Source organism: Neolamprologus multifasciatus, chromosome 22 (assembly GCF_963576455.1).
Source record: "Neolamprologus multifasciatus chromosome 22, fNeoMul1.2, whole genome shotgun sequence".
NCBI classification, from domain to species: domain Eukaryota; kingdom Metazoa; phylum Chordata; class Actinopteri; order Cichliformes; family Cichlidae; genus Neolamprologus; species Neolamprologus multifasciatus.
The window spans coordinates 34,999,085-35,026,989 of NC_140459.1; the positions used below are offsets into that span (position 1 = coordinate 34,999,085).

At 42.2% G+C, this 27,905-nt stretch overlaps 1 protein-coding gene across 1 annotated transcript in view; it reads left to right on the top strand.

Moving 5' to 3' along the window:
- Positions 1-3,067: 3,067 nt before the first annotated feature.
- foxo6b (forkhead box O6 b) overlaps positions 3,068-27,905 on the top strand; it is a 45,191-nt gene continuing 20,353 nt past the window's right edge. The window contains exon 1 of the mRNA XM_085149697.1: positions 3,068-6,493. Coding sequence (XP_085005823.1) covers positions 5,996-6,493 — 498 coding nt within the window. The 5' untranslated portion in view covers positions 3,068-5,995. The remainder of the gene's footprint in view (positions 6,494-27,905) is intronic.

The window sequence follows — 27,905 nt, forward strand, 5'->3', positions numbered from 1 at the left end:
CTTAAATCTAAGTCATAAAAAATGAGCAACAAGCTTTTTACAAACTGAGCTGATTAAATTCTCTTCTGTGGAACCAGCTTCCAGTTTGGATTCAGGAGACAGACACTATCTCTACTTTTAAGATTAGGCTTAAAACTTTCCTTTTTGCTAAAGCATATAGTTAGGGCTGGACCAGGTGACCCTGAATCCTCCCTTAGTTATGCTGCAATAGATGTATGCTGCCGGGGGATTCCCATGATGCATTGAGTTTTTCCTTTCCAGTCACCTTTCTCACTCACTATGTGTTAACAGACCTCTCTGTATTGAATCATATCTGTTATTAACCTCTGTCTCTCTTCCACAGCATGTCTTTATCCTGTCTTCCTTCTCTCACCCCAACCAATCACAGCAGATGGCCCCGCCCCTCCCTGAGCCTGGTTCTGCTGGAGGTTTCTTCCTGTTAAAAGGGAGTTTTTCCTTCCCACTGTCGCCAAAGTGCTTGCTCATAGGGGGTCATATGATTGTTGGGTTTTTCTCTGTATCTATGAAGCGCCTTGAGGCGACTTTTGTTGTGATTTGGCGCTATATAAATAAAATTGAATTGAATTGATTAAATGTCACGATGAAAAATCCTGAATTCTGATCTTTGTTCGCTCAACCTTTCCAACTCCAAAGAGTATTCTATAAAAAATCACACCTGTTCATAGTCTGTCGTTACTTTGGCAACAAAGTTTCTTTTAAAACATCTGAAGAAACAAGTTTGGACATTTTTCTGCTGAAAAACACAAAACTGGTGTGTTTGAACTGGGATCTGGATACATGTTGGTGTCTGTGGTAAAGCATGAAGCTCCGTTCTGACTGGGCTCAGCGCCCACGTGGAGCACCACGTTTTAATGCACCAGATCATCTTCAGCGTCATTTTAAAGAAGCCAACATGAACTTTTATCCAAATGATGCTCGTTTCCTGAGTGTCATCACTCTTTCTGTACAGCCATCCAACAAGTGAAAATCAACAGGATCTCCGTCTCCTGGACACCAGCACGGCCTTATCTCACCCCAACCAATCACAGCAGATGGCCCCGCCCCTCCCTGAGCCTGGTTCTGCTGGAGGTTTCTTCCTGTTAAAAGGGAGTTTTTCCTTCCCACTGTCGCCAAAGTGCTGCTCATAGGGGGTCATATGATTGTTGGGTGTGAGAGCACACCTCATGAGAGCGACGTTTGGTCGTTTGCCTTTCATTCATTTGGGGATCAGTGGACTTTGAGATCAATAAGAACGGGCAGAGTGAGGGAAGTGACACACACAGTCAATATGCATATCATGAATATTAGATGGTGAGAAAACAGAAGGATAATGGATGAAAATGAATCCACGTGTACAGTCGGTTAATCTGACAAATAACAGCTGAAACAATGACATAAATGTGTTTGTTGGACGAGCTGAGTGTTGATCCTCTACTTATAGTCTCCTCGTGTTTCCCACAAGCTGCCACGGCGTCTTCAACAAATCCACTCCCCTGTCTGCCTTCACGCTGCGTCCGGCCGTGTGACTCATGTTTCTCGTGTTTACGCTGCGGCAGTACATCACCTCGTCGTGATGACGAGGACTTTGCCATGAGCCACAGCAGACCACACCATATCCACCCTGCTGGCACCGCCTCAGTGTTTTCATTCCATGTGATAGGAGTCACGCCGCATTCCTGTTACAACTTCTCTGTGGCACATAAAAATCTCCTCGGAAAACCGCAGAGCCATGTGTTTTGAATTTTCTCTTTGTTCCCATTTACAGCATCTCGCTCGCTCTCATTTTTCCTCTCTCACACAAACGCTGATCGCTGGCTCTCCTTCTGTTGATAGGTCCATTTAGTTCTCGTGAAAGCACTCCATTTATGTGCGTTTGAGGTTTATGGTTGTCACTGACAACCGGCTGACGGAGAGTGGCAGCCTCTATCAGCGTTGGGGGTTTCCAAAGGAGCTTACGAGACACAGAGCGGCCATTGATGGGGCGAGCTTTATGGACTCAGAGCCACCCAGAGACAGCAGTGTGTGAGAAACACACCGAGGAGACTTGGAAGTGTCCTCCTTTGGCCCTCACTCTAAATTACAACACTGATCATCTGGACTTTGTCAACAAGAAGAATTTGCTCCTCTGTCGACTCTCTCATTGGATTTTCCGTCTACTTTTAGACGGATATATGAGGAGGAGGATGGCTGTGATGAAACCTTAGTTCTGCTCAGTCACTCACATGCACAGCGCTCTCCTGTGTTAAAACCCAGTGTTTCACCCACCTCGACCTCGCCTTACAGTAAAACTACACTCAGTGCTTTTCTTTATTCTAATCCTCTCGTGATAGAAACTGTGTCGCCTTTGCAGATTCCACCTTTCATTGAAGGAGAGGAGCACAGCACACTGTGAGGAAATGCAGGTGATGATCCTCACACAGTGAATCAGAACTTACACTGTGTGTGTGAGGTTTACAGATAATAAAATAAAATCTGAGCCTGGTTCTGCCGGAGGTTTCTTCCTGTTAAAAGGGAGTTTTTCCTTCCCACTGTCGCCAAAGTGCTGCTCATAGGGGGTCATATGATTGTTCGGGGGTTTCTCTGTATCTATGAAGCGCCTTGAGGCGACTTTTGTTGTGATTTGGCGCTATATAAATAAAATTGAATTGAATTGAATTGAATTGAATAACCGCTCACAGTTACATCTCAAGATTCTTGCACTGTTGTGTGATAAATGTAACGCAGTAGAAAATACAATGAAATCAAAATGCAAAGTGTCCCACAGAGCAGTAGTCAGGGTGTTTTTGTGTGCAGGCACTTGCTGTAACATGCTCGTTTATGTTGGTGCTAACGTTGCTCGTATAGACGGCATGAAACCTAAAGCCAGCTCCGGATCCAGAATGACGTCTCTGCCAGGACCTCTGGGAGTGGGTGGGCTCCTCCGTCGCTCATCATGCTCTCAAACCCTCCTGATCTCAAAGCTTCAAGATGACAGCAAAAATATCACCTTGATGGCGTCTGTGGTTGGTCTCAGCCGCTGCCGTGGAGACTGAATAAATAAAGTCTTTGTAGTGACTTGGAAACAAGTGCAGCCACTGTGTGCTGTTGTTTTCTGATATTTCACGTTTCATCTGCTTCTTCCTCGCTGTGGTCATCTCCACCATGTTCAAATTAACTCCGCCCCCAGCCATGACTTTTTCAGATACCTGCACTTAGTGTCAGTGTTGCTGCTGGGCAGCGTGCTTTGACTTTTTGAGGACTGGCTGCGTGTACATCTCTGCAGGCTGTAATCCCACAGCCCCTCTGTGACCTGTGCAAACGTCCCAGCCTGAGATCCTGGGACAGACGCGTCTTTTCTTACGTTCACACTGGGAGGAGCTACGATGGGAGGAAAGCAAATAAAGAAGGCAGCAGATATGTTAGCGTAACACGCACACACTACACAGCCTTTGCTGCTCTTATAATTACTGCAGGGATTTAATTACCGGACACAAACCTTTGTGTTTAATCTTTTTCTGCATTATGTTCGATTATTCTAGTAACAAGCAGACTGATAACAACTTTTAACTGTAACCAATCAACACTAATCACACAATAACAAGATGGCCACGGTCGTTCTTGTAGCCACGTTTAAAAAATGTAAAACAATATCAGGGTTCATCAGGAAAAGATCAGCTGTGTTTTATCTTCAGTTCAGACTGTGTTTAAACTCAGTTCATAACATTTACACCCAGAAATGCCTCCTTTGGATGGAGGTTTCATTCACTTCACTGAATGAAACTACAAAAATAATAATGCAAAACAAATGGGAGAAAATAGTAATTATACGTATGATTTCAGTTCTAGTTTGTGTTCTCGTGGTCAGAGATGGGCAGTAATCTGATTACTTTTTCCAGGTAACGAGTAAAGTAAGGGATTACTATTGCAAAAACGGTAATTAGATTACTGTTACTTTCCCGTAGGAACGCTGCGTTACTGCGTTACTAAAACCGTGATTTTTTTGCGAGAATGTCTCATGACAGTGACGTAAGCGAGTGCGACGTTCGTGACAACAGCTGTGTGCAGATCAACAATGGATCATATATCGAGTGCAGAGAGAGTATGAGCGTGCAGCGTTTAAAGCGTGGAAGTACTGACCTTACTTTGAGTTTGATTCCATAAAAAGTGACAAAAACATTAGTGTCCGTTGTGCGTGGGAAGAAAACTTCTTTTTACAGAGAAAAAACCCCTAAACTTCCGAGCAAGCACCGAGTAGCTACGACGTAATGGGAAACTCACAGAGAAACTCGCGGATTCTTCCACTGACCGCTGCACACCTGCACCAGGGTAAACCTCCGCCTACCCCACTCCTGCTTTACAGGTGAAAATAGAGCAACAGGACCGCTAGTCTTTGACTTTATTTATTTTCTGCTGTGTTTTACTTGCATCTATTTGAAAGACTGAGTGTAAACACACAAAATATTTTATTTTATGTGCTGGAATGTGCAGAAAATAGGTTTAAATGTTAAACTAATTTCTTCCAGTCAGAGAATGTTGCAGATAATTAAATGTTTGCTTGATGCATAAAGTTAAAAGATTAAAACTAATAAAACAAGTTTTAAAAAGAGACTTTTCCATTTGATTACATTTTGTATGATGATTATGCAGAAAAAGTAGAATTGGGCTGAAAGATCTATCACTTTATCACCTATTCAGGTTGTAAATCGTGTTTTTAAAAAGTAACTAAGTAACTAAGTAATTAATTACTTTTGAAACTAAGTAATCAGTAAAGTAACGGGATTACTTTTTTGGGGAAGTAATCGGTAATTAGTTACTGATTACTTTTTTCAAGTAACTTGACCAACACTGCTCGTGGTAAATTATTAGTTTTGCTTTCCTAATAAGAGGCAGTCGGACTTTCAAACATGAACCTGGCAGAAGTTTCAGGCTCGTTCTGATGGACTTTGTAGGATTAGAAAAAAGTCCGTCAGTTCAATTTTGTCTTTAATTAGAAAAAATGTGACTATTTTAAAATAAAAGTCTATAAATGAATCTGTCTGCTGTATAGAAAGGGTTGCTTTTAGAGTGTTGTCGGGAATTTCACCACACACACACACACACACACACACACACACACACACACACACACACACACACACACACACACACTCCTCCCTCTCTGGAAACCTGTTCTAGAGGGAGTGACTTGATCCAGGCGGCGTCCAATTATATGGAAGCAGCACTTATTCCACTTTATTCCAGGCTCCAGTTGAGTGGCTTGGAGCCTTCAGAGACACACAGACTTGTAGAATAAAGGCAGAGCAACAGACAGAGCGACGGTACCCATGTGACATGTGCGCGGAAAGCTGAAGACAAAGGTAGAAATCTCTACCACACCGAGTCAGGTTGCGGAGAGGAGACAGAGGATGCTCCCAAACAAACCCACGAGAGGCTTCTTTTTTTCTCTCATCTGGAAATTTACGGCTTCACATGAATGATTCATGAGAGCCTGTTCTGATTTCTAAAGGAGTGAATAGGCTCTGTTTCACTGGCCAATCTGCCAAAACGCGCCAGCAGAGCTGGGATCAGAGCCCGGAGAAAAATCTGAAGTCAATTAATTTGCGGGGAGTTTGATAAGAATTCTGGACTCGTCTGTCAGGGATCAACTGTTGCTGCAGCCGGAGCGCGAACAGAGACATTCTCCAAGTGTCTGGCTTTTTCACTGGATGTTTGACCGTCACTCGGCTGTGCATGCAGCCACACAGCCAGTGTTGTGCAATTAACATGGAAGAGAGACTGATACTGCTTCTGATGCCTCGGATACACCTTCATCTGTCCTGATGTGATCCACATTGTTGCGCTGAGGAGAATGAGAATACACACAGCTGCTGATACTCCGTGTGTGTGAAACTGTGCAAATCCATCTTTTCAGCCCGTTTGGACAGTTTGGGCATTTTCACTCACTGTCACGTCAACACTGACACGCGTTTTGTTACTGTGACCTTGCCCGGTTTTGACATCTATTCAGCGGGAGATCATGCTGATGATGATGGAGAACAGCGGCGCGGACGTGCATCAGGTTGACATCGATTCGGAATTTGAGCCTCACGCTCGGCCGCCGTCGTGCACCTGGCCGCTGCCGTGTCCGGAAGACTTCCCCGGGGGAGAGGAGGCGAGCCGAGGTCTGGCCCTGGCGGCGGTCAAAGTGGAGCAGTACAACGTGCCGGCGTGCCGGGGCGAGAGGAAAGGCGGCGCGCCGGCCGAGATCAAGCATCCGGCCGGCGCCCCGGCTCCGGTCGTGGCCGCTCCCGCCTGCATGTCCGGGGCTGCCCTCGACGTGGCCGGCCAGCTACGCAAAGCCAAGTCCTCCCGACGGAACGCGTGGGGAAACCTGTCGTATGCAGATCTCATCACCCGTGCCATCGAGAGCACCCCGGAGAAGAGGCTCACCCTGTCCCAGATATACGACTGGATGGTTCGCTTTGTTCCTTATTTTAAGGATAAAGGCGACAGCAACAGTTCAGCCGGGTGGAAGGTAGGCCACATGAAAGAATGTCTGACACCACACAGCGAAGCTTTGAGTGCACACTAGCCTACACTATGTTTAGCCTCAAGCTGTGTCTGCAGCACACCCCCTTTCCTGCATATCTCACAGCCACATAATTGACCCTTGGTTCCAGCAATTTATGTCAGTGGCGTGTCCTCGTGTCACTCCACAGTACAGTGTGTGAGCAGGGGCAATGAGCGTGGCTGGATAAGGGTTCACTGGGTTCATGCATTCAGGAATTCCAGCGTGTGCAAACAGGAGAAGCCACACGGAGCCCAAACTCCCCTCTTCACGGTTCCTCCTGCAGGCGAGCCGTGACGCATTTGCGCTCGTAAGCTTGTATTTCCCCCACGGTCACATCGGGGACATAGTGAGCCTCCTGTCCGATTTCTGTCACCTACCGGTTGCGTGACGGGGATAAACCCTTTGGAGCCACCCCGCCCCCTACTATCCATTGCGCGCACGCCGAGTTACGCACAGGCTGTGGGAGAGCATGGCACGAGGAGAGAGGCTTAAAGGGTGATAACAAGAGATGATGACAGTGGGTGTCACAGCAAACAGATGTAACTACAGATTATCATTCAAATTAATACAAGGTAATCTCATAGACTGGTGGCTGTAATCTACTTAAGGTTATCATCAATTCTGTGTTAGGATTACTAGTCTTTTGTTTCCACGCCTCACGTGGGTTTTTCCTTCGTAGCTACTGTTTGACAACGACAGGAGACTGAAGAAACCATCAAAGTGGGCTTCAAGTTACATTAAACACAAAAGTAACGAAACGTAAATAACAAGAACATTCGCATCATTAGAGACCTGATTGGCTCTGACTCCACGTGTGTTTTATGGTCTCAGTGGGAGTTCCCTCAGTGGGATGCGAGGGTCAGTGCTGCAATTAATGAGCGCTTTAAAAAGTGAAACACACTGTTAACTGTAACAGAACATGGACGAGGCCTCAGGTTCTCAGGCGCCGTGAAAACACACAATGTATTTATTAAACATGATGACTCCACAGAAAGACTGCAGTAGATATATATATATATATATATATATATATATATATATATAGAGAGAGAGAGAGAGAGAGAGAGAGAGAGTTTATGTTTTAAATCAAAGAGTTCATAATTAAAGCTACAGAGGATGAAACGTACAGACTTTCTTCTGTCATCGTTGAGGCTCTAACTGAAAACTCTCTACATGTACACGCTGACGACATCACTATGACATCATCAGAATGATTTCTTCACAAACTTTAAAGCCCCCTCAGAGCTGCATTAATAACATACAACTGAAAAAATGATCCCCTAACAGTCGATTGACAGTCCTGCTTGTAACAGGTGGAGGAGACATTTGGATGCTTTTTAAAGCAGCGCTTTGTTGCCATGGTGTTTTTGCTTTAGTGGGTCACCCAGAGGATACTGTATCAGGCGTGCAGAAGAAGAGGAAACAGGGTCATAGTGGGATTAATCTGTGTGGGACATTTTATCCTATTCTTACAATGTTTTTGTGAGCGTCTTTCTTCTTATTTGTCTAACTTTTTGCTTCAAGCTTCAGCTCTGTACCAGCTGACGACTGAACGTAACCCAGTTGCAGATTAATCCACGTAAAAATGTGAAAGAACAACAACAAAGAAACGTAAACCAATGATAAACAAGACTGGATGTGACAGGGTTTAATTCCCTGTTTTTGTTGCTGACTGGAGGATGCTCAGCGTGATCCCTGGCTGACCACTGAAGCTTTGTTTGGAGGTTTTGATTGGCCGCTGTGGCAAGATAGGTGATTGGTGCAGAGACGGACTCCTGCGTGAAAACAACAGCTTGATTCAATCACAATCAGTCTCATCAACAAAAGAGAGTAAGAGAGAGACGCAGTGTGTTTATAGGTATATAATAGATAAAAACGTGCAGGCACTGACATTTCAGTAGAATATGTGTACACCCTCACACTGATGAGTTGGGAGTGTATGACTGGCTGGATGAATGGGACGAGTGGGAAGGAAATAAGATCCAATCAAAGTCTTGCTGCTAAAAGAAGTCTGTAAGAGCTGTTGTGTAATCGCGTCTGAGAGCTGCTGCTCAGCCCTGCCACTGGGCTGCGGCTCCATATCTAGGCCAGCAGCTTCCCGTGCACCCTTCAGACAAACGCTGCTGAGGTGTCACTCACTCGTTTAAGTGTGAAGTGCTGAGGCCACAGCAGCCAATCAGATGCTTTCACACACTGCTTGTCTCCAATGATACGTATGTGGATTTCTGTGATTGTTGTCACACACACAGGCAGTGTGTGTGTGTGTAGCAGGGTTGCACTGCTGACTATGTATGGATTTCTCTGACTGTGGCTCAGTAATTGTGGTCAAGTGTTTCAGCCATGTTTGTTATTGGCTCTGAGGTGGGAGGCTGTGTTTGGCTGTATGAAGTGAGTTCAGTTCTGTGGGTGGTTTCGGTGCTGCTGGTGGTGAATGAGGGGGGGTGCGTTCTCTCTGTCTCACACACACACACACACACACACACCTACACACACGCACACACGCACACACACACACACACACACACACACACACACACACACACACACACACACACACTGTTATGTTCATTTCACAAGTGGCTCTGCGTGGGAATGGATGTGCTGAGCTGTGGCCTGTCTGCAGGCTGTACTGCACACAGATTGGGCAGCAGGCAGGCAGGTAGGCAGCAACGATCTGACTCTACCTGAAGGCTTTACGAAGAAGCATGTTAGAGGTTCATTGTGGGTGTACGCCTGTGGTAATCAGACTGCGATAAAATGACACGAACACAAGACAAGCAGCAACTTAATATGTATTAATGTTTGTTTTCTGTCTCTCACGAGAGACTGGTCATGAGAGACTATAGTGTTTCTTTCCGTTGGTATATTCAGCACCAGAACAACTGTAGAGTTTCATGAGTGAACTCAGTTTAGGGGAGGCATATTTTCCCAGCAATCTACACATGAACGCAGATCAAATACGTGTTTACAACTGATCTGAATCTGATGAGACACATTTTAAAAATCCTCACAAAGTTTCACCAAAGCCAAGCAGGTTGCACAGAATAACTAGTACTAGGACTAGTTATTTGAAATGGGATGCAGTTATATTTATGCTTTTCATGTTAGAACAAGCTCCAGGTCTTCTGAATTTGGAGTAGCTCTGCTAAACACCTGACGTGATGTAGGGGAAGGTTTGTTTACTATACCAGCGTCGCAGAGCAGAGGGTTGTGTTTCCAGTGTTATGGTCGGGTAAAACAGTACGGTGCCGAGGACAGTAACTAATATCTAAATATTACATATATATGTAAATATTACATATATATGTAATATATATGTAATATATATGGGTTAGGGTTAGGGGTTAGGGGGGTTAGGGTTATATTACATATATATGTAATATTTATGTAATATATATGTAATATTTACATATATATTACAGCACAATTTGGATTCTGTTTCAGTTTAAGCTCCTCAGCTCGTATCTTTCAGCCTTTGATGAAAATTGGAGACAATGTATCGGCATTTCAGGAGCAGGGCCACGCCTCCAAACACGCTCCTTCCGGGTCTCATCTATATACGCTCCCCCAGTTCTGCAAGCTGTTCATTCTCGTTTACGTGCCCCTCCCTCTCTCCTTGTTCTCAATTCTTTAACTTCTTCTCTTCTATTTAGTACGTGGGGATCTGCCCGGCCCGGCAGCCGTCGCCCCTTCGAGGCCTTCCCCAAACCGCAGCTCAATTCATGCCCAAGCTTCCCCTTTACCTACTAAAACGCTGTCAAACCTAAAATGAGGACGTGGGCCCAGCGAGTGAATATGAAGATATACGTATCTTAGATTTTTGTCATTGGGGACAATTGTAAAGGTGGAGTCGTATCGTTTGGCTCTTTTTATTTACATATGAACAGAATATATTTTTTAAAGAACAAATTCCAGCCCATGCCGTCAACACCAAAACAAAATCTTTTCAGTAAAATGAACACAGTGTTTGATAAAATGAGGCAAACCTGGGTTGCTTTAGACCAGCGGTCCCCAACCCCCGGGCCTCGGACCGGTACTGGTCCGTGAGTCGTTTGGTACCGGGCCGCGAGAGTTGAGGCTCAGGTGTGAAATGTTTGGTTTTCAGGGTTTTTATTGGTTTTCAGTGTTATTTTGTTATTGTTTTTATCGTTTACTCGGTTTTTCTTGGTCTTTTCACGTGTGTTATGAATAAATCTTCTTTTTAAGTACCGGTACTAGTTTTATTTTGTTGTATTTATCCACGACACCTTAAAGGCCGGTCCATGAAAATATTGTCGGGCATAAACCGGTCCGTGGTTGGAGACCGCTGCTTTAGACGGTACAGGTGTAACTAATAAAGTAGCTCACGATGGTGTCATCCGCCCATATGCAGCATCCTGTCTGAAAGCACGTAGACAAGAGGATCACTGACCTTCCAGTAACACAGATTAAACTGAAAAACTTTAACACGGTGACTTATGAGAGAACTCACAACAAGTATTGATAATGATGTTTTAACTCCTGCAGACAAGAAAAGAAAGCAAATTACATCCATCGACTCTTTCCTCTGGGCTGCATTTTCACCTGCTGGAAATCAGTTTTAATCCAAACTAATGTCCGCATTAAAACAGTCAAACTGACTTTAGATTAGCTTATCATCTGTGTCCCTGATTACAGAGAGCAAAAGTGAATCTTTATCTGGATCATAAAGCACTTGCTGTATTACTGCCCGGGCTGAGGACGGTCACCGTGTTCTGCTGAGAATCCACTTGTGGGTGATAGAGAAGGACAACAAGGTGATGAGATGAGAAAGAGAAAGCAGAAAAGAGAGAAGAACAAGGTATTATTTGTCTCGCCAATAAAGCCTTTTTTTGAACTGGATTCCATATTGAGTGGGAGAGGAAGAGAGAGGTGGAAAGAGAAGAGATAGAGCGAGTGCGTGAGTGGTGCTGATGGCCCCTGCTGCTGAGCACATTGATAGCAGCCTTAATGCCTGTGATGCTCCAGTGCCAGCCCAGACAGAGGGGAATTGGTTGGAGATGGTGAAACAAGCTTAGAGGGTTCCCCGTGCCAGCCGGCCTGGCGCTAGCTCAACAGAAAGCCCTCTGCACCACTACACAGTTATTGTTATTATCACAAAGGCACAGCAGAAGGAGAGGCAGCTCTGGAGTTGGCAGGCCTGGGGCTGGGTTAACTGGGGGCGTGGAACGAGAAGAGGAATTTGGAAGGCGAGGGGGGTTGGTGGTTGAGTCTCAGACTGTGGTAAACTCATCTGATCAGTCTTGTGAATGGAGAGAAAACAGTTGGGAAGAGCTGGTGAGGGCCTGAATGGGAAGGAGGCTGATTTTGGTCCAAAGGGATCAGTTGCCTTGTCAGTTTCTACAAAAGGCATCTGAGTAGATATCGCTTCAATCTGGAGAAGGACTGGGATGTAAACAAGGGATGCACCAGCAGTGGAGGCGGGGTGTTCACTGCCTAAATGAGTCATAGTGGTTGGAATAGCACATAATATTCTTGCTCTCAGCCCTCACACTTCAATCAGCTGGAATAAATTGTTAAGGAACTGTCTTCAGACAGAAATTCCAGAGAGAAAACAGAGTCCAGACACAGAACAGTCAGCGAGGCAGGCGGATCTTGGGAATCGTGCCTGGTGGTGTCGTAAAATGCCGACCCAGTACACATTCCCTGTGTTGTCTACCAGACCTTCAAAATGTTCCAGTTTCTGGCTCAGATGGTGAGCAGAGGCCTCGCCAGACAACAGAAGCGTGTAAAGTCGGGGCGTTACTAACAATACCTTAGAAGAGATTTGACTCACTTTAGCTACTTTCATCAATGCTGCTGCTTTTTTGAAATGTGGTTATATATCATCATCTGCTGCTGTAGGCAGCCATTGTTTTCAGTTCACGTGTTGTTACGATTGTTCTGACCTTTTTCACCTTCCTGCTGGTTTCCGTTGGTTTAATGATATGAGACTCAGTCATATAACTTACACATGTGCCTCATGCAAAGCTTCTCTTGCATGATAGCAGTAAGGTTTAGCTTTGTAAAGCCATTTGTTCCACTTGTTATCAAGTCTTGATGACACATTTAATGCAGGACAGACATTTCAGGTCATCCCATAATTAAAACACATAAAATATCAATAATAATGATGATGGTGACTTGAGTCAATAAAAAAAGTTATATCTGTTCATTAACACATCTTCATTTAAATAGATGTAAATGTACCCTGAGTGTTAATAAGGAAAGTGAGTCCAGTGAAGATCATTCATCTTCACATTTATAATGTCTAGCACTCCAGACAGCCATTAATGTCTATGTATTATTATAAGGACAGCAGCCGTCTGGCTTGATGACCCAATACAAACATGGGTGCTTGGAAAATAAAGCACTGGTTTTTCAATAGCAGAGCAACGGCTGCCTGGGTGGCAGGAAAATCAGAGGAAAATTAAGAACAGGAAAGTGTTTAACTGTTAACTGTTACTCTTTAAATGTTACTCTTTAAATGTTACTCTTTAAATGTTACTCTTTAACTGTTACTCTTTAACTGTTACTCTTTAAATGTTACTCTTTAACTGTTACTCTTTAACTGTTACTCTTTAAATGTTACTCTTTAAATGTAACATTTAAAGAGTAACTCTTTAAATGTTACTCTTTAACTGTTACTCTTTAACTGTTACTCTTTAAATGTTACTCTTTAACTGTTACTCTTTAAATGTTACTCTTTAAATGTAACATTTAAAGAGTAACTCTTTAAATGTTACTCTTTAAATGTTACTCTTTAACTGTTACTCTTTAACTGTTACTCTTTAAATGTTACTCTTTAACTGTTACTCTTTAAATGTTACTCTTTAAATGTTACTCTTTAACTGTTACTCTTTAAATGTTACTCTTTAAATGTTACTCTTTAAATGTTACTCTTTAAATGTTGCTCTTTAAATGTTACTCTTTAACTGTTACTCTTTAACTGTTACTCTTTAAATGTTACTCTTTAACTGTTACTCTTTAAATGTTACTCTTTAACTGTTACTCTTTAACTGCTACTCTTTAAATGTTACTCTTTAAATGTAACATTTAAAGAGTAACTCTTTAAATGTTACTCTTTAACTGTTACTCTTTAACTGTTACTCTTTAAATGTTACTCTTTAACTGTTACTCTTTAAATGTTACTCTTTAAATGTAACATTTAAAGAGTAACTCTTTAAATGTTACTCTTTAACTGTTACTCTTTAAATGTTACTCTTTAAATGTAACATTTAAAGAGTAACTCTTTAAATGTTACTCTTTAACTGTTACTCTTTAAATGTTACTCTTTAAATGTAACATTTAAAGAGTAACTCTTTAAATGTTACTCTTTAAATGTTACTCTTTAACTGTTACTCTTTAACTGTTACTCTTTAAATGTTACTCTTTAAATGTTACTCTTTAAATGTTACTCTTTAACTGTTACTCTTTAACTGTTACTCTTTAAATGTTACTCTTTAAATGTTACTCTTTAAATGTTACTCTTTAAATGTTGCTCTTTACATGTAACATTTAAAGAGTAACTCTTTAAATGTTACTCTTTAACTGTTACTCTTTAACTGTTACTCTTTAAATGTTACTCTTTAACTGTTACTCTTTAACTGTTACTCTTTAAATGTTACTCTTTAAATGTTACTCCTCCTACACGAATCAAATGTTCAGATACAGAAGGAGATCTGGAGCTGGATCAGTTTGTGACATTTTCTTGCAAACATCGAGACAATGTGCCTGATTTACTAACACATGTGTAGGGAAAAAAATAGTTCCCACGCAGAATTACTGTCAGATTTATCAGATGCTGAATAATTTTGTTTTTTTGCGGTTGATGATAATTTAAGAGAGAAGGCTACACCACTAAAGCAAAAACACTGAAAATATCACACTGGAGAAACTTAAATAACAGTGTTGGAGGTCCACAGAGGGGCCACTTTCCAAAATATTTGATTGATCATTTTAAATAAAAAAAAATAAAAAATCACCATGGCTCAAGGAAAAAAAAATCTGAATCACAGTATGAAAAATGACAAAGAGACTACAAGAAAAGAAGAAAACAAAGAAACCCTCCTCATCCTCCAGCATCTGTGGGACAGTGGAGACAACACGCAGGATTTTTAATAAAAGATCAAATAATTCAAGATAACACAAGAAATACTGGAATATATTTAGTATTAAATATAGTATTTTTATATTTTTACAGGTTATTTAATCGTTTTGGTTTTTAAATTGTTTTACGGTTCTGATTCCAGGCACGTGTCTCACGATGTTTAGACAGCTGTAAACAATCACCAAAAAGCAATAATAAGTATAATTAGTAGTAGTAATATTCATATTAAAGATGTATTTCAATTTTCAGCCAGGGCTTCATTTGGTCATCAGGACTTCAAATTTTTGGAATTTCTAATTTTCAGACAAACCAGAAGAAAATGTTGGCAAACCGCTGATGTGTGATCTATAAACAGATCTGTGTATATGCACTACGACCAATGTTCCTCCGTTTATTACAAAACGACATTTTTCTTTTTTGAAACGTGACATGAAGAGCTCTGTATTAAGACGCTAAAACACCCACAGCTGTATGAAAACGGCAGGAAATTTCCAGCCAGTCGGTGAATTATCCCATAATGACGTTAAAAACTAAAACCAGTTTTAGGTTTACCATCATAGCGAAACATAATACAGGGTGCTAGTGTGCAGTCAGTCCATCAGTTCACAGCAGCATCAAACTGATTACGATCCCACTGGAATCAGAGAAAACGTTCTAATGTAATCATGCATCTGAAATTGAACTAAATTTTAATGTGATTAATGAGAGAGTTGCCTCATAAAGTATTCACCCCAACTTTCTGCATATTGTACTCATTATACTATGCATCAATTTTAATAAATCATTATGCACTCAGTTTATAAGAGCTTTTGATGCCTCATAATGCCTTACGAGGACCACTCCAAGTAATGTGTTGCCCTTATTTTCTTTGCAAATGGGATTAGTTTGGAGTTCCTGCACATGCCGAAATGGATTTAATAGAGGTTTGTATGGATCTGAAGATTCTGTGTGTGTACATGTGTGCATCTGCTGTTGTTGTGGTGTGGCTGGGGCTGATGGGAGTCCAGGTCCAGGGGGTACAGCTCTAGTTAATAATTCAGATGAGGCTCATTATCAAGGCAGCACAGATCTCTCTCTGATTCCACCTTAATTGCAGGCAGGATGTGCCTCTCAGACACTCTCAAAGTCACTCCCCCTCCTGTCTGCAGTACCACACACAGATGCACGCACGCCGGCAGACCTCCACTGGTTCTCTTCCAGACCTCCCAGTTGCAGCAGGTCTCCTCAGTGGGATCAGACCTGGATCTCTGCATAATCACATGAACGTACATTTGGAGATGAGCAGATAAGTTGTGCTCTCGCCTTTGTTCTGTCACAGAGCATCGACTCAGAGACCGGTCGTGCTCTCCTGTTATGAGTCAGTTACATTTTTAATCAGATCTTCGTGAAGGCTTTCTCCCGTTCGAGGGCTCGGCAAACTGAGATTGATGGGAGGTAATCAGTCGGGGGACAGCGGGCTTGTGATTAATGCTTCTGGAGAGTGGAGCTCTCAGCACCACACTGGAGAACTTGGATCACAGCGTCTCCACCACAAATTTCCAGAAGCGCTGAAGAATTTCTGTTCTACCTGCATGTCAGTCCAGTCCCACAGAGCACATTTGGACTGGTTCTTATATACTCTACCTCAGAGCACCTCGTTCACCCATACAAGTGCTTTCTATCTACATTCATACATCAGTGGATGCAACCGAGAGCAACTTGGGGTCAATATCTTGCCCAATGATATTTGGCATGTAGACCAGAGCAGCTGGGGATCCAACCAGCAACCTTCCCATTAGTAGATGGCCTGCTACAGCCACAGTAAGAAGTTGGGTATTGGGTTAGGGCAGGGGTGTCCAACTCCAGGCCCTGCAGGACACCAGCCCTCAAGGCCTGGAGTTGGACACCCCTGGGTTAGGGTAAGATAATATGTATGTGTAGATCCCAGGTGGATGACAATTTCCTAACATATGTATTTGTGATTGTTTCTCATTTAACTATTATCATAGATTTCTCCTTTCCGTAACTGCACAAAGAAAGGAGGAAAAACCCTTTTTCCACATGTAAACTGAGCATCTTGTATGGACCGGGCAGCAGAAGGCCCTTGTCTTGGCTTCTGTAACTGAACCTGGAGCATGACGGCACTGTGCCCGTTTGCTGGCGTGGAAGGAGCAAGTCAGGAGGACTTATGGGAAATCAGAAAACTGCCAATTGAAAAACGGCTGAAAATTCAACAAGTTCTAATAATTACATTTAGGACAGGTCTGAAACAGAGCTGCACTGAAACACAACATTTTATGTAGATGTTCTGAAAACAAGCTAAAAAACCAAAATCCACACTCATTACCTGTTTATCTTTGAATTAGAGAACGTATGCTGTGTGAAAATACTGAAATTATTGCAGTGACTTTTATTAAAGCTTGCAATAGTTAGCAGAATTATGAAAAGCATCTTGGCTAAGTTTAAACGTGCCTACTATCCTCCTAAAGAACTGCACTCACTATTAGTTCGGTCTGAACGTACAGTCAACACAATACAGTGATGACATGTCGCTTACATGTAGTCGTTTTGACGTTTTGACGTCCTCAGCGTTGCTTTGACAAAGGAGGGCGATCGTGGCTCAAGAGTTGGCAGTTCGTCTTGTAATTGGAAGGTTGTCGGTTCGAGCCCCGGCTTGGTCAATCTCAGTTGTTGTGTCCTTGGGCAAGACACTTCACCCGTTGCCTACTGGTGGTGGTCAGAGGGCCCGGTGGCGCCAGTGTCCGGCAGCCTCGCCTCTGTCAGTGCGCCCCAGGGTGGCTGTGGCTACAATGTAGCTGCATCACCAGTGTGTGAATGACTGGTTGTGTAAAGCGCTGTTATTAATGCAACTCAAATCCAGAACCTTTGCTGAGTGTGGCGTCTTTTTGTCGTTGTTGGCTAAACCAGAAGAAGTCGTTTCCCACACGTGTGTTTCATGTTTTTAAATAGGGACAAACTGGCCGCGCAGCTTTTCAGGCTGGAGAAACTGGTGGACCGATCAAACAAAGTCCCCCATCAAACCCATCAGAGGTGAACAACCATTGGCTGTGAGTCATTTCTGGACTTGGTTGGAAAAGAAATCCAAAATGAAAGTCGTAGTTCCCTACTACTACATACTTCTTGAATGTTGCATGAACGCCATTTTAGACTTTTGAAAGTGATAGACCTGAAAATAGTAACAATTTTGAAATCATTAAGGATCATCAGAGCCGTTTGTAACCATCCTCAGGTGTTGAAGGCTGTTTAGTTCAAAGATATATATTTAACTCTGACCTAAAGTAGGTGAGGGACCAGTATGGCAATTCAGCCAGCCATGTTTCTATCATGATTAAATAAAAGACTATAAGATGAATACTATTGTTTTAAAAAAAATCTACACTGCTTTGTTCAGAAAGCCTAAAAAAGTCTCTCCAAAATGCCACGGCCGATGGTGTAGCGTGGTCTCTGCACTGTAGGAGCTCGGTTTAGGAAGAAGAAACACATTTGTACTGACGCATGATGAGGCAGATTCACGCCTGCCATAGTTACAGCAGAGTAAAAAGCTCCACTCTGTCATTTTACTGTACTATCACTCACCCGTGATAATTATTGTTCTCAGTGTAGTTTAGTCACAGCGAGGTGATGTTCACCATCAATCAACTCACTTTCATTTGCAGGCAATTGAATCCATTTTCATTAAAGATGTCTGTTATTGCACTTTGATCATAGCTGATAAAAGCCTGTTGAAAATTAAAGCCATTAGTGTCTTAAGAGCAGGATCGTTTGCTGTGTTTTAACCAGAATTAATTGGCCATTGTCTTTGCAAAATGTCTGTTAGAACAGTTTCTGCTCTGGGGAAGGTGTCTGTGAACAATGTCAGGCGGAGCCGAGGTGGAGAAAGAGCTAAATACCTGCTGTCAGCACAAAGATGGGTCGAAACGAGGACGGTTTCACTGCTGAATATTCATCAGTCCAATGACATATTTGGTCAAATTGCAATAAAAGCCTTTCAGTACTTGAGGTGACTGCTGTTGTTATTTAGTGCCATATAAATAAAACTGAAGTGAACTGAAAAAATCTGGAATGAGAGAAACATTTTGTCATTTTGTAAAATATTCTTCAAATATCATTAAACTACTAAAATGAAGGCTAAGCAGATTTACATTATGCTATGTGCAAAGTGTGTGTGACGGCATGCTGGAGGTGGTCCAGGAGGCAGGCAGAGGTTAGCAGCGTAACACAGCCTCTCGGTGGATTTCTGTGTCAGTTTGATGAAAATAGGTCAGGTTTCCGAGCTCTGCATTTAGCATTCTGGTCATGTGATGGCTGACGCTGCACGTGATGACAGCTAGCCTCAGATGAACCCTGCACCCTTTCTGGCTCTCTGTTTTTCCCTCCTGCTTCCTGTCTAATCCAGACGCTCTCCCGTCTTTCTCTGTCTCTGCTGTGCCTGCTGTCGCTTCAAGCTCATGTAAAGAAATTCAGATCTGCTGACCAAAGATTAAAAGCCTGCTCTTTCAAAGAAGCTGCACTCAAATCCACAGCAGACTCTGATACAATTTACCTGTTTAGGATGTAGTTTTGAGTATTTTTCTCTGCTTTCAACAGAAAAAACTGCTCTGCAAAGTTTCATGAACTGAGCCATGGCTGCAATAACAGGGTCTGCAGAATGTTTTGTCATCTTTATGTATGATCATCTCACTACTGCCATCTCAAAAGTGAAGCAAATGTAAAGCTAACAGCAAAATAAAAAGACACCTATAAGTTAGATCTGATAGATGTACACTTTGAAATAGTCGAAATAGTTACTTAAAGGCCATTAAATTAATTCTTGTTACCAGAGAAGTACTCCAGCCTTTAGCTTAAAGCTAATACCAGCTTCTGAACATGCTTCTGTGTGTTGCTAACACTAGTTCTTCTCTGCAAGCATCACAGCCATCTTTAAAGCTGAGAAAAACCACGCGTGCAAACTGGCTTTTTTATTTATTCTAGCTATCCGGTCTTTAAGTGATGACGTATGAATCCTGCTTCTGGGTCCAAACTGCTTTGTGTTTATTAAGGCTGTTCTGTTTTTAACATGCTTTGTATGCTCTATTTATTCTGAACAAGCCCCTAAAAACAGTCAGTGATCACTGTCGGCCTCTCGGGTTTTTATTACCACTGTTCATTTTAAAGCTCAGTTTTTAAACCCTTACGGTGTAGCTGCAGTCCATGCAGCAGTATATTAATGACTAACCTCGTACTGTGGATGGATTATCTCAGTTGTTCTCCTGACTGAAGTTTGGCCCGTGTATAGCATCCTGCTATGCGATTGCATTTGTCCCTGACCACCAGAATCCCTCACGTTAACTTTTATCGAGTGGAAAAAAGTTAGCGTTCATCCTCCAGCTTCACTGTGTTTATATTATGCTAACGTAGCTGTTTTGCTAGCGATCACGTAGCACATCATTATATAGCAGCTAGCCCAACTTCAGTAACCCTACAAACGTCACTGCTGTTTAGTTTTCTGTCTTCATTTATGTTGGAAGTGACAGCAGAGCTGTACGTTTGAATTGTTTCAGAAATCTCTCAGTCAGAACATGCTATATCATGTTTAGGTGGAAGCTAGCAAGCTAACTTCCTGCTAACTTCTAACTCTGCTCTATTTTCGAGTAGAAGGTGGTCACCACAAGATGTAACGCTAAAGTTTGAGTTAAAAAGGACAAAATACAAAACTGGTGATATGTAGGATAGCAGGGAATTAAACAAGGTTTGCCTTTGCACTTAACAGCAGAGGATAAATAATTACTGGTTAGATAAGATGATGGGAAATACAAACATTTAGACTTGCGCTGTCAGAGTTAGCAACAGGGTGTCACCAGGATGCTAGGTGTGGGTTAACACATCCCCGAGGTGATAGTGTGTTTGTTAGCACCCTTCTTTTTTTTGATTAAGGATGTATCATAACTGATTCTCATTTTACATTGATGAGATCACACCAGCAGCTTTCATTCCCATCTCTTTAGGATGCTGTTAATGGGTAGCTAATGAGTCTGCTGAAATATGCCTGCACTAAACATCATACGTGTTTTTTCCAGGTGTCTTTAAAGCAGTCACTTTGTGGCAGGTTGTTTTATAGCATCACAGACGACTTTGTGCCGTGTTGTTAATTGGCTGTGGTGTTGAATAAGGTTACGATAAAATGAGAGCATGATGATAATACATTTACTATACTGCTAAAAAAGCATCACTGCTTGCTTATTACATAGAATTCAATCTGTTTCAGGGAAGTTAAGGCTTCACACAACACAACGGGTTGGATTATTGAGATTATTGGGTCAAATTTTACAAAATGCTCACAATAGCTTGCAAGAAAAAGTATCGTTCTGGATTGATTAGCATCGTCTTAAATGCTGTCAATTTGCAGCTTCGCCCCGGAGATACTGACAGATGTGATGTCAGTTTAAGCTTTGAGTACTGGAGCTGATAGGCGGGCAGTTAGGGGATGGCGGTGTACTGATGCGGTTGCGTGACTGTGCAGTGCTCAGGTCTGTTTGTGTAATTCTGGCACGATGGATATTGAAGACGTAACACTGAGGCCTTCCCTCCCTGCGCTCTCTCTTCTCCATTTTCCTTTTCCTTCACTTTCCCCTCTCTGTCTCTGCTAATGATCTGCTCCGCCTGTCGCTGCCTAGCTGACTGATGCCTACTGACAGACCCACTCATGTGGAAATCTGCTCGTCTTGCTCCCCTTCTCACACACACACACACACGCATACACGCGCGCGCGCACACACACAAAACGAAAAATTAACTCCTGCACATCACAATGCTGCATATGTGCTGTGCATGTGTGACACACGTGCACATGCACGCCAACATGAATAAGTGCTCACGGTGAGATCAATGGATCTATATTAACTAATCAAGCCCATTTGTTCAGTTACATGCCAGCAGATATACATGTAGAGCAGATGACAACACACAGACCATAGAGCATGTGTATGTTATCCACATCACAGCGGATCATCTGCCTACAGCCTATCCCAGCATCGTGTCCCGTCACACCAACCCTGTGCATGCATTCCTTCACCACATCCTCTGAGGTCTTCCTCTGTTCCTCCTCCCTGCCAGTCTCATATTCAACATGCTTTGTCCATTGTATCCTTTGTCCCTCCTCTGGAAATGCAGACAGACCTTGCAGACAGAGGTTAGCAGTGTAAGACAGGTTCAGCTCAGGTTCAGCTTTCCAAAAAGCCCAACCTGAGCTTTTCCTTTGATTTCTCATTCCATCCTCATGGATCCCACAGCAGTGGCGAGTAGACGTCATCACAGTAGACGTCTTTCTGAAAGTGCTGTGGTTGAACTTAAAGGATATAATTCACCCATTGTTGTCTTCTTCACTGCCTCGTGCCAACGCAGAGCAGAGCAGCTACCTGGACTCTACTCCCACAGAGGTCCTATGTGTTATTGTAGGGTCAACCTTACAGTATAAAGCAGTTTGAGGTGGCTGGTGTTGTGATTTGGCTCTGTATGAATAACAGATATCATTACCATCTTGTAAACTCTTCTTCTATCACACATTACCCCAATATTCCCCAACCACTCTCCATCACTTCTCTTGTGCACTTTCCATTGTTTTGCATGGAGACCCTACAGATTTTAACTAATGTACCTTCACTCTCTCTTCTCAGTCCAGTTAAATTCAGTTTTAATAATAATAATAATAATAATAATAATAATAATAATAATAATAATAATAATTTATAATATTATTATTAAATAATATTATTTATTAATAATATTATTTAATAATAATAATAATAATAATAATAATAATGATAATAATAATATTATTAAATAATATTATTTATTAATAATATTATTTAATAATACTTTATTATTATTTGGGGCTGAATAAATAGTTTTATTTCTTCAGCCCCAAATCAGTTTCCTCAAGGTGCTGCAATAATTCAATAATACTTTTCATGTCACGTTCACCTTTCCACCTGACCTCAATGACGTCATCTGTCTACCTTTCCATCACCGTAGCCAATCAGAAGCAGCTCAGAGCTGATCCTTGATGTAATGGCAGCCCCGCCTTCAACTGATCTGTCACTCCTACCGTGCACCTCACCGCTGTCAGTTCAATTCAATTAAACTTTTATATTAAATATTTTTGATTTTAATTTATTTGTATTAATTAAATTGTATTTTAAAGCTCCAAATCACAACAACAGTCACTTCGAGGCACTTTATATTGTATGGCAAAGACAATAATACAGAGAAACCCCAACAATGAGCTGAGGCCCTGTGAGCATTTGTCAACTGTGGGGAGAAAGAACTCCCTTTTAACAGGAAGGAACCGCCAGCAGAGTCAGGCTCAGCGAGGGGCAAGTTAACTCTTGACTATCACACTTTTTCTTTTAACTTCTTCCTTTGAGCACTTCCTTGTATTTCCTCATTCCACCACCAGGTCTCCCTGTCTGCTGTCCTTCCCTCTGGACGACACACCAAAAACTTCTTGGCAGTTTCTACAGGTGTCCTTTCCCAGTCATCTAGTGACTCTTCCCTGCCACCTACAGCCTGTTTCCCCCTTTTCCTCCTCCTGACGTCTAAAAGTCAGACGACTATCTGACATGTACCACGCCTTTCAGTCTCCTCTTCCAGACCTTCTGCCAAAGATGTAGTTTCTCCTCCTGTCTGCACCGTGGGAGAACAGCTTGACTCCACCCTTCTTGCTTCCATCTGGTCTCCCCCTCACACGACACATCTACCCCCCTTACTCACATCTCCACAAGCCTTCCTTCTCTCTTATCGCCTCGTCACTCTCCTCTTCCATTGTCTTTGGCCAGCAGCACAGTTTCACTGGTAAAGGCGACTGTTGTTAACCCTGATGTTATGTCAGACAGCCTCTGTGATGCAGTCCGTCCCATTTACCCAGTCTTGGACTGGCACTGGTAGTACAGCGGCTTCTCGCCTCCCTTTGGCTGTTTTCATGTAGTTTGGATGTTTTTTATTTTGTATTTTGATGTGACTTGGATTCTACTGGAGCTGCCACGACCGACTGAATTATACTGAATAGAAAGCAGCACGTTTCAGTGGGATTCCCACACTTTTATCTCACCTGGGGACAAAAGATGATAAAATAATATAAATAATGTGATATAAGTAGAGATGGGAATACTTCTGTTACGTTAGAAACATGGTGAGGGTTTGACATGATTAGCCTTTCAGCAGCTGCGTTAGTCGTGGTTCAAGAGTTCATGTTTAGCACGAGAGGAGCTGTGCTTGTGTTGGTGCTGCAATAGTTCATGGATCAGAAACTCCAGGTTCTCAGATATGGAGGAGCGACCCCCAGAGCCACATACAAGCTGCTCACCCCAGTCCTGCTCTCAGCAGCAGCTTCTTGGTGACCAAAACTACAGCAAGTCCTGTACGAGCTCAGTCAGTGGGCCCAACACAAAGAGACAGACAACAACACACAGTCGCACTGATTCAGCACAAACATGCAAACCTGATACAGAAAGGCTGAACAGCCGCTTCAAAACCTTCTGTTCAGACAGCAGAAGAAGAAGCTGGTTAATACTCAGAGTAAATGTGTAACTTTTCATTTTACCATACCACCTTGATTTATAAAGCACTTTAACATAAAACCAGAGTTCACAAAGTGCTGTACATGCTAATAGCATAAGTAAAGAAAATTAAAATGAGATAAGATAAGATAAAATAAATAACTAAAAAACTAAAATAAATTGAAACATGTTAAAACAAATTGAGTCAACCCCTCTAATCAATGCCAAAGGCTTCAGCGAATAAATATGTTTTAAGAAGACTTTTAAATTCAGAAAGAGAAGAGGCCTAACATGCAAGGGTAGATCATTCCACAACTTTGGAGCCACTACAGCAAAAGCACGATCACTTTTAAATTTATACTTAGTTTTCGGTACCTTAAGGAGCTGCTGATTGGCGGACCTAAGGGAACAGGCAGGTGTATATGGTTGTAGTAGCTCCGAGAGGTGGGAGGGGGGGGGGGGGGGGGCAGGCCATTAAGAGATTTAAAAGCAAATAAGAGAATTTTAAAAACAATCCTAAAATGTACAGGTAGCCAGTGGAGTGAAATTAAAATTGGGGTAATGTGTTTTTGTTCCAGTTAAAAGACGCGCTGCAGCATTTTGCACAACCTGTAGGCGCCTAATGGACGCATCACTAACCCCAAAATAAAGTGCGTTACAATAATCCAGCCTAGAAGTAACAAAGGCATGGATTACTGTCTCAAAATGCTGTTTCGATAAGACGGGCTTTATTTTGACTAATTCTCTCAAATGAAAAAAGCGAGATCTTACAGCAGCTCTGACCTGGCTTTCAAGTTTAAGATCTGCCTCCATTTAAACTCCCAGATCAGTGATGACTGGTTTAATATACTGTGCCAGTGAACCAGGATCTATAGTAGTGGTCTCAGAAGTGCCACCAAAAACCATCACTTCTGTTTTCTGTTCATTAAAATGTAAAAAGTTCAAAGCCATCCAGGCCCTTATTTCATCAAGGCATCTGAGCAATGGGTCTATTTAGTCAATTTTAATAATCGATTATAATTAATTTATCAATTAAGTCAAAATCAGTTTTTTCCGACTTAATACTTAAAACACAGGAGACGTGACAATGAGTGCTGATGGTGAAGTTTTCATTTTCAGGATGTCGTATAGGAGCATTTGTTTCATGCACTGTCATGTGTGGATGTTTAAATGACACGTTTTAATGATTAATGTGTGAATCATAATTCTGGTTGTCCTAGCACATAAACACTACTGCTAATAATAAAATGTAGAACATTTCTGTCAGGCTGACAAAAAGCAGTTTGACGACAGCTGAAATGGATTTATTGGATTTATTTGACACACGTGAACATGTTCATGTACAAAAACATGTAACAAACAGCTGATCTATTTATAGTGTGTTATAGTTATAGTTGTTTACATTGACCAACAGTTGAACCAGTCTTTATGCTACCTAATGTTAAATATGGAGAGCTCAGCTGTTATCAGTCTGACAGAGTGATTCAAATCTAAGGTGAATTTACTGATAATGTAAAGTAATCTTAGCACTAATTCAACCTTTTTTTAAACGTCTGCTTTTACTCACATACGCGAGTCTCACGTTCTCATCCCAGCCTCAGGTTTGAAACCTTCGTTATGACTTAAAAGTCTGAATAATAACACATATATTATTATTCACACATTAACCTGCGACGAGGCGAAAACACTTCAGCGGTGCTCACAGATAAATTGTTGCCACTTCACAGATTTTGCGACACCTCCAAAGTGAAGCTCGGTGAAGTAGCCTAGTTTCTCAGTAAGATAATAACTGAATATCTCGTTCTTTCATCAGTGTGTGCTCCAGCACTGGCTCCGTATTCTCCTGCTGCTCTTACTCCTAATTTCTAATTGGCTCTTACTAATAATAAACAGTCATGCATATGGAAATCTGTTCAGAACAGCTCATTTGAATCAATTCAGTATAATTCACTCCCACAGACTCCCAGTGTGGCATCGATCAGCTCTGCAGCCAGTCCAGCGTATACATCACTGACTGCTTCATGTTTGATTTTTAATAATCTCAGCATGCTCGGCTCTGCAGCAGCGCCCTGCCGAGGGACTTTCAGTGAGGTGAGGAATGAGGTCAGTGAGCAAACCTGCGATGCCGTGTGACACCCGTGGGCTCCCCCTGGACCCGGCATGTACACAGCCCACAGTCCCCCAGCTGATGGCTCAGGCTTGCCATCGTGCCAGGGCGGGGGGTGGGGGGTTACACAAGGCTCTGGCACAGATTAGAGAGGGAGGCTCAGCCGGGTAGTTCACCGCTTTACTGATTATCTGTGCGAGAAAGGAACACGAGGCAGTTTCTCAGGTAGAGCAGAGACTTCAGTGACCTTTCACCCTGTTATGTTTTAGCAGAATCAGCCTCCTTCTTTTATAACACATGTTAAAGTGTAACGTCTGTAGCTAATGGCATTTAATTATAATAGAAACATATAAATCAGCAATAAGCCCTGAATACAGTTTTTAGTGTTTTAATAAGCCGATATATGAATCCACCAAAGTGACAGCGACGGACTTCAGTGAAAGATCAAGTAGGATCCACATCGACACCACCCACAGTTTTACAAGCTGCTCCCCCCAAATATTGTAGGGGTGTAGAGTGGGGTCAGGTTGGAGCACATCCACCAAAGCTTCAAGCGCAGCAGAAGGATTTATTGTTATAATTATGATGTGCGTTCTTGACGTATAGAAAATACAACACAAAAGATCTAAAATGTCATGTCACCTTTGACCTCTGACCTCTCCCTTCAGGTCAAACAGGTGATTTTCAGACCGACTGAATGTAAGTGTGGGACACGTGCTGAGCATAGCTGATTAGTTTTATATGACTTTTGTTTCGTACATCACAGGAACAGGTTACTTTAAATAAACGTACCAGTTTGAACACGTGTACGAGGTCACAGTATTATTCTGGTGGAAAACAGCATAAACTTAGTAAACACTTAAATTCACTTAACATCAAAACGAATGTTACACCTGTACTATAACATGTAAATAAACACATAAATGATGCTGTTAAAACCTGTTTAACCAAAGCCTGCACGCTGGTTTTACTGCTCGACAGAAGAGTTTTAAAGTAACAAAAATGTACCCAACATGAACATGTACAAAACACAGAATTGTTACAGTAACTAATGGCCAGAGATTTAGTTTCTACTGATTTATAACAGATTAATAATCTAAGGAGCTTGGAAAGACCGACTGAGAACCTTCACAGACATAACAGATTAACTTTTGGCTAAAATCATTTCTTTTTATTAAACAGATCACACACAAACACACAAACACACCAACACACCAACACACCAACACACAAAAACACCAACACATCAACACACCAACACACCAACACACAGACACACCAACACACCAACACACAAACACACCAACACACCAACACACCAACACACCAACACACACACCAACACACCAACAAACACACCAACACACCAACACACCAACACACAAACACACCAACACACCAACACACCAACACACAAACACACAAACACACAAACACACCAACACACCAACACACCAACACACCAACACACACACCAACACACCAACAAACACACCAACACACCAACAAACACACAAACACACCAACACACCAACACACCAACACACAAACACACCAACACACCAACACACCAACACACAAACACACCAACACACCAACACACCAACACACAAACACACAAACACACAA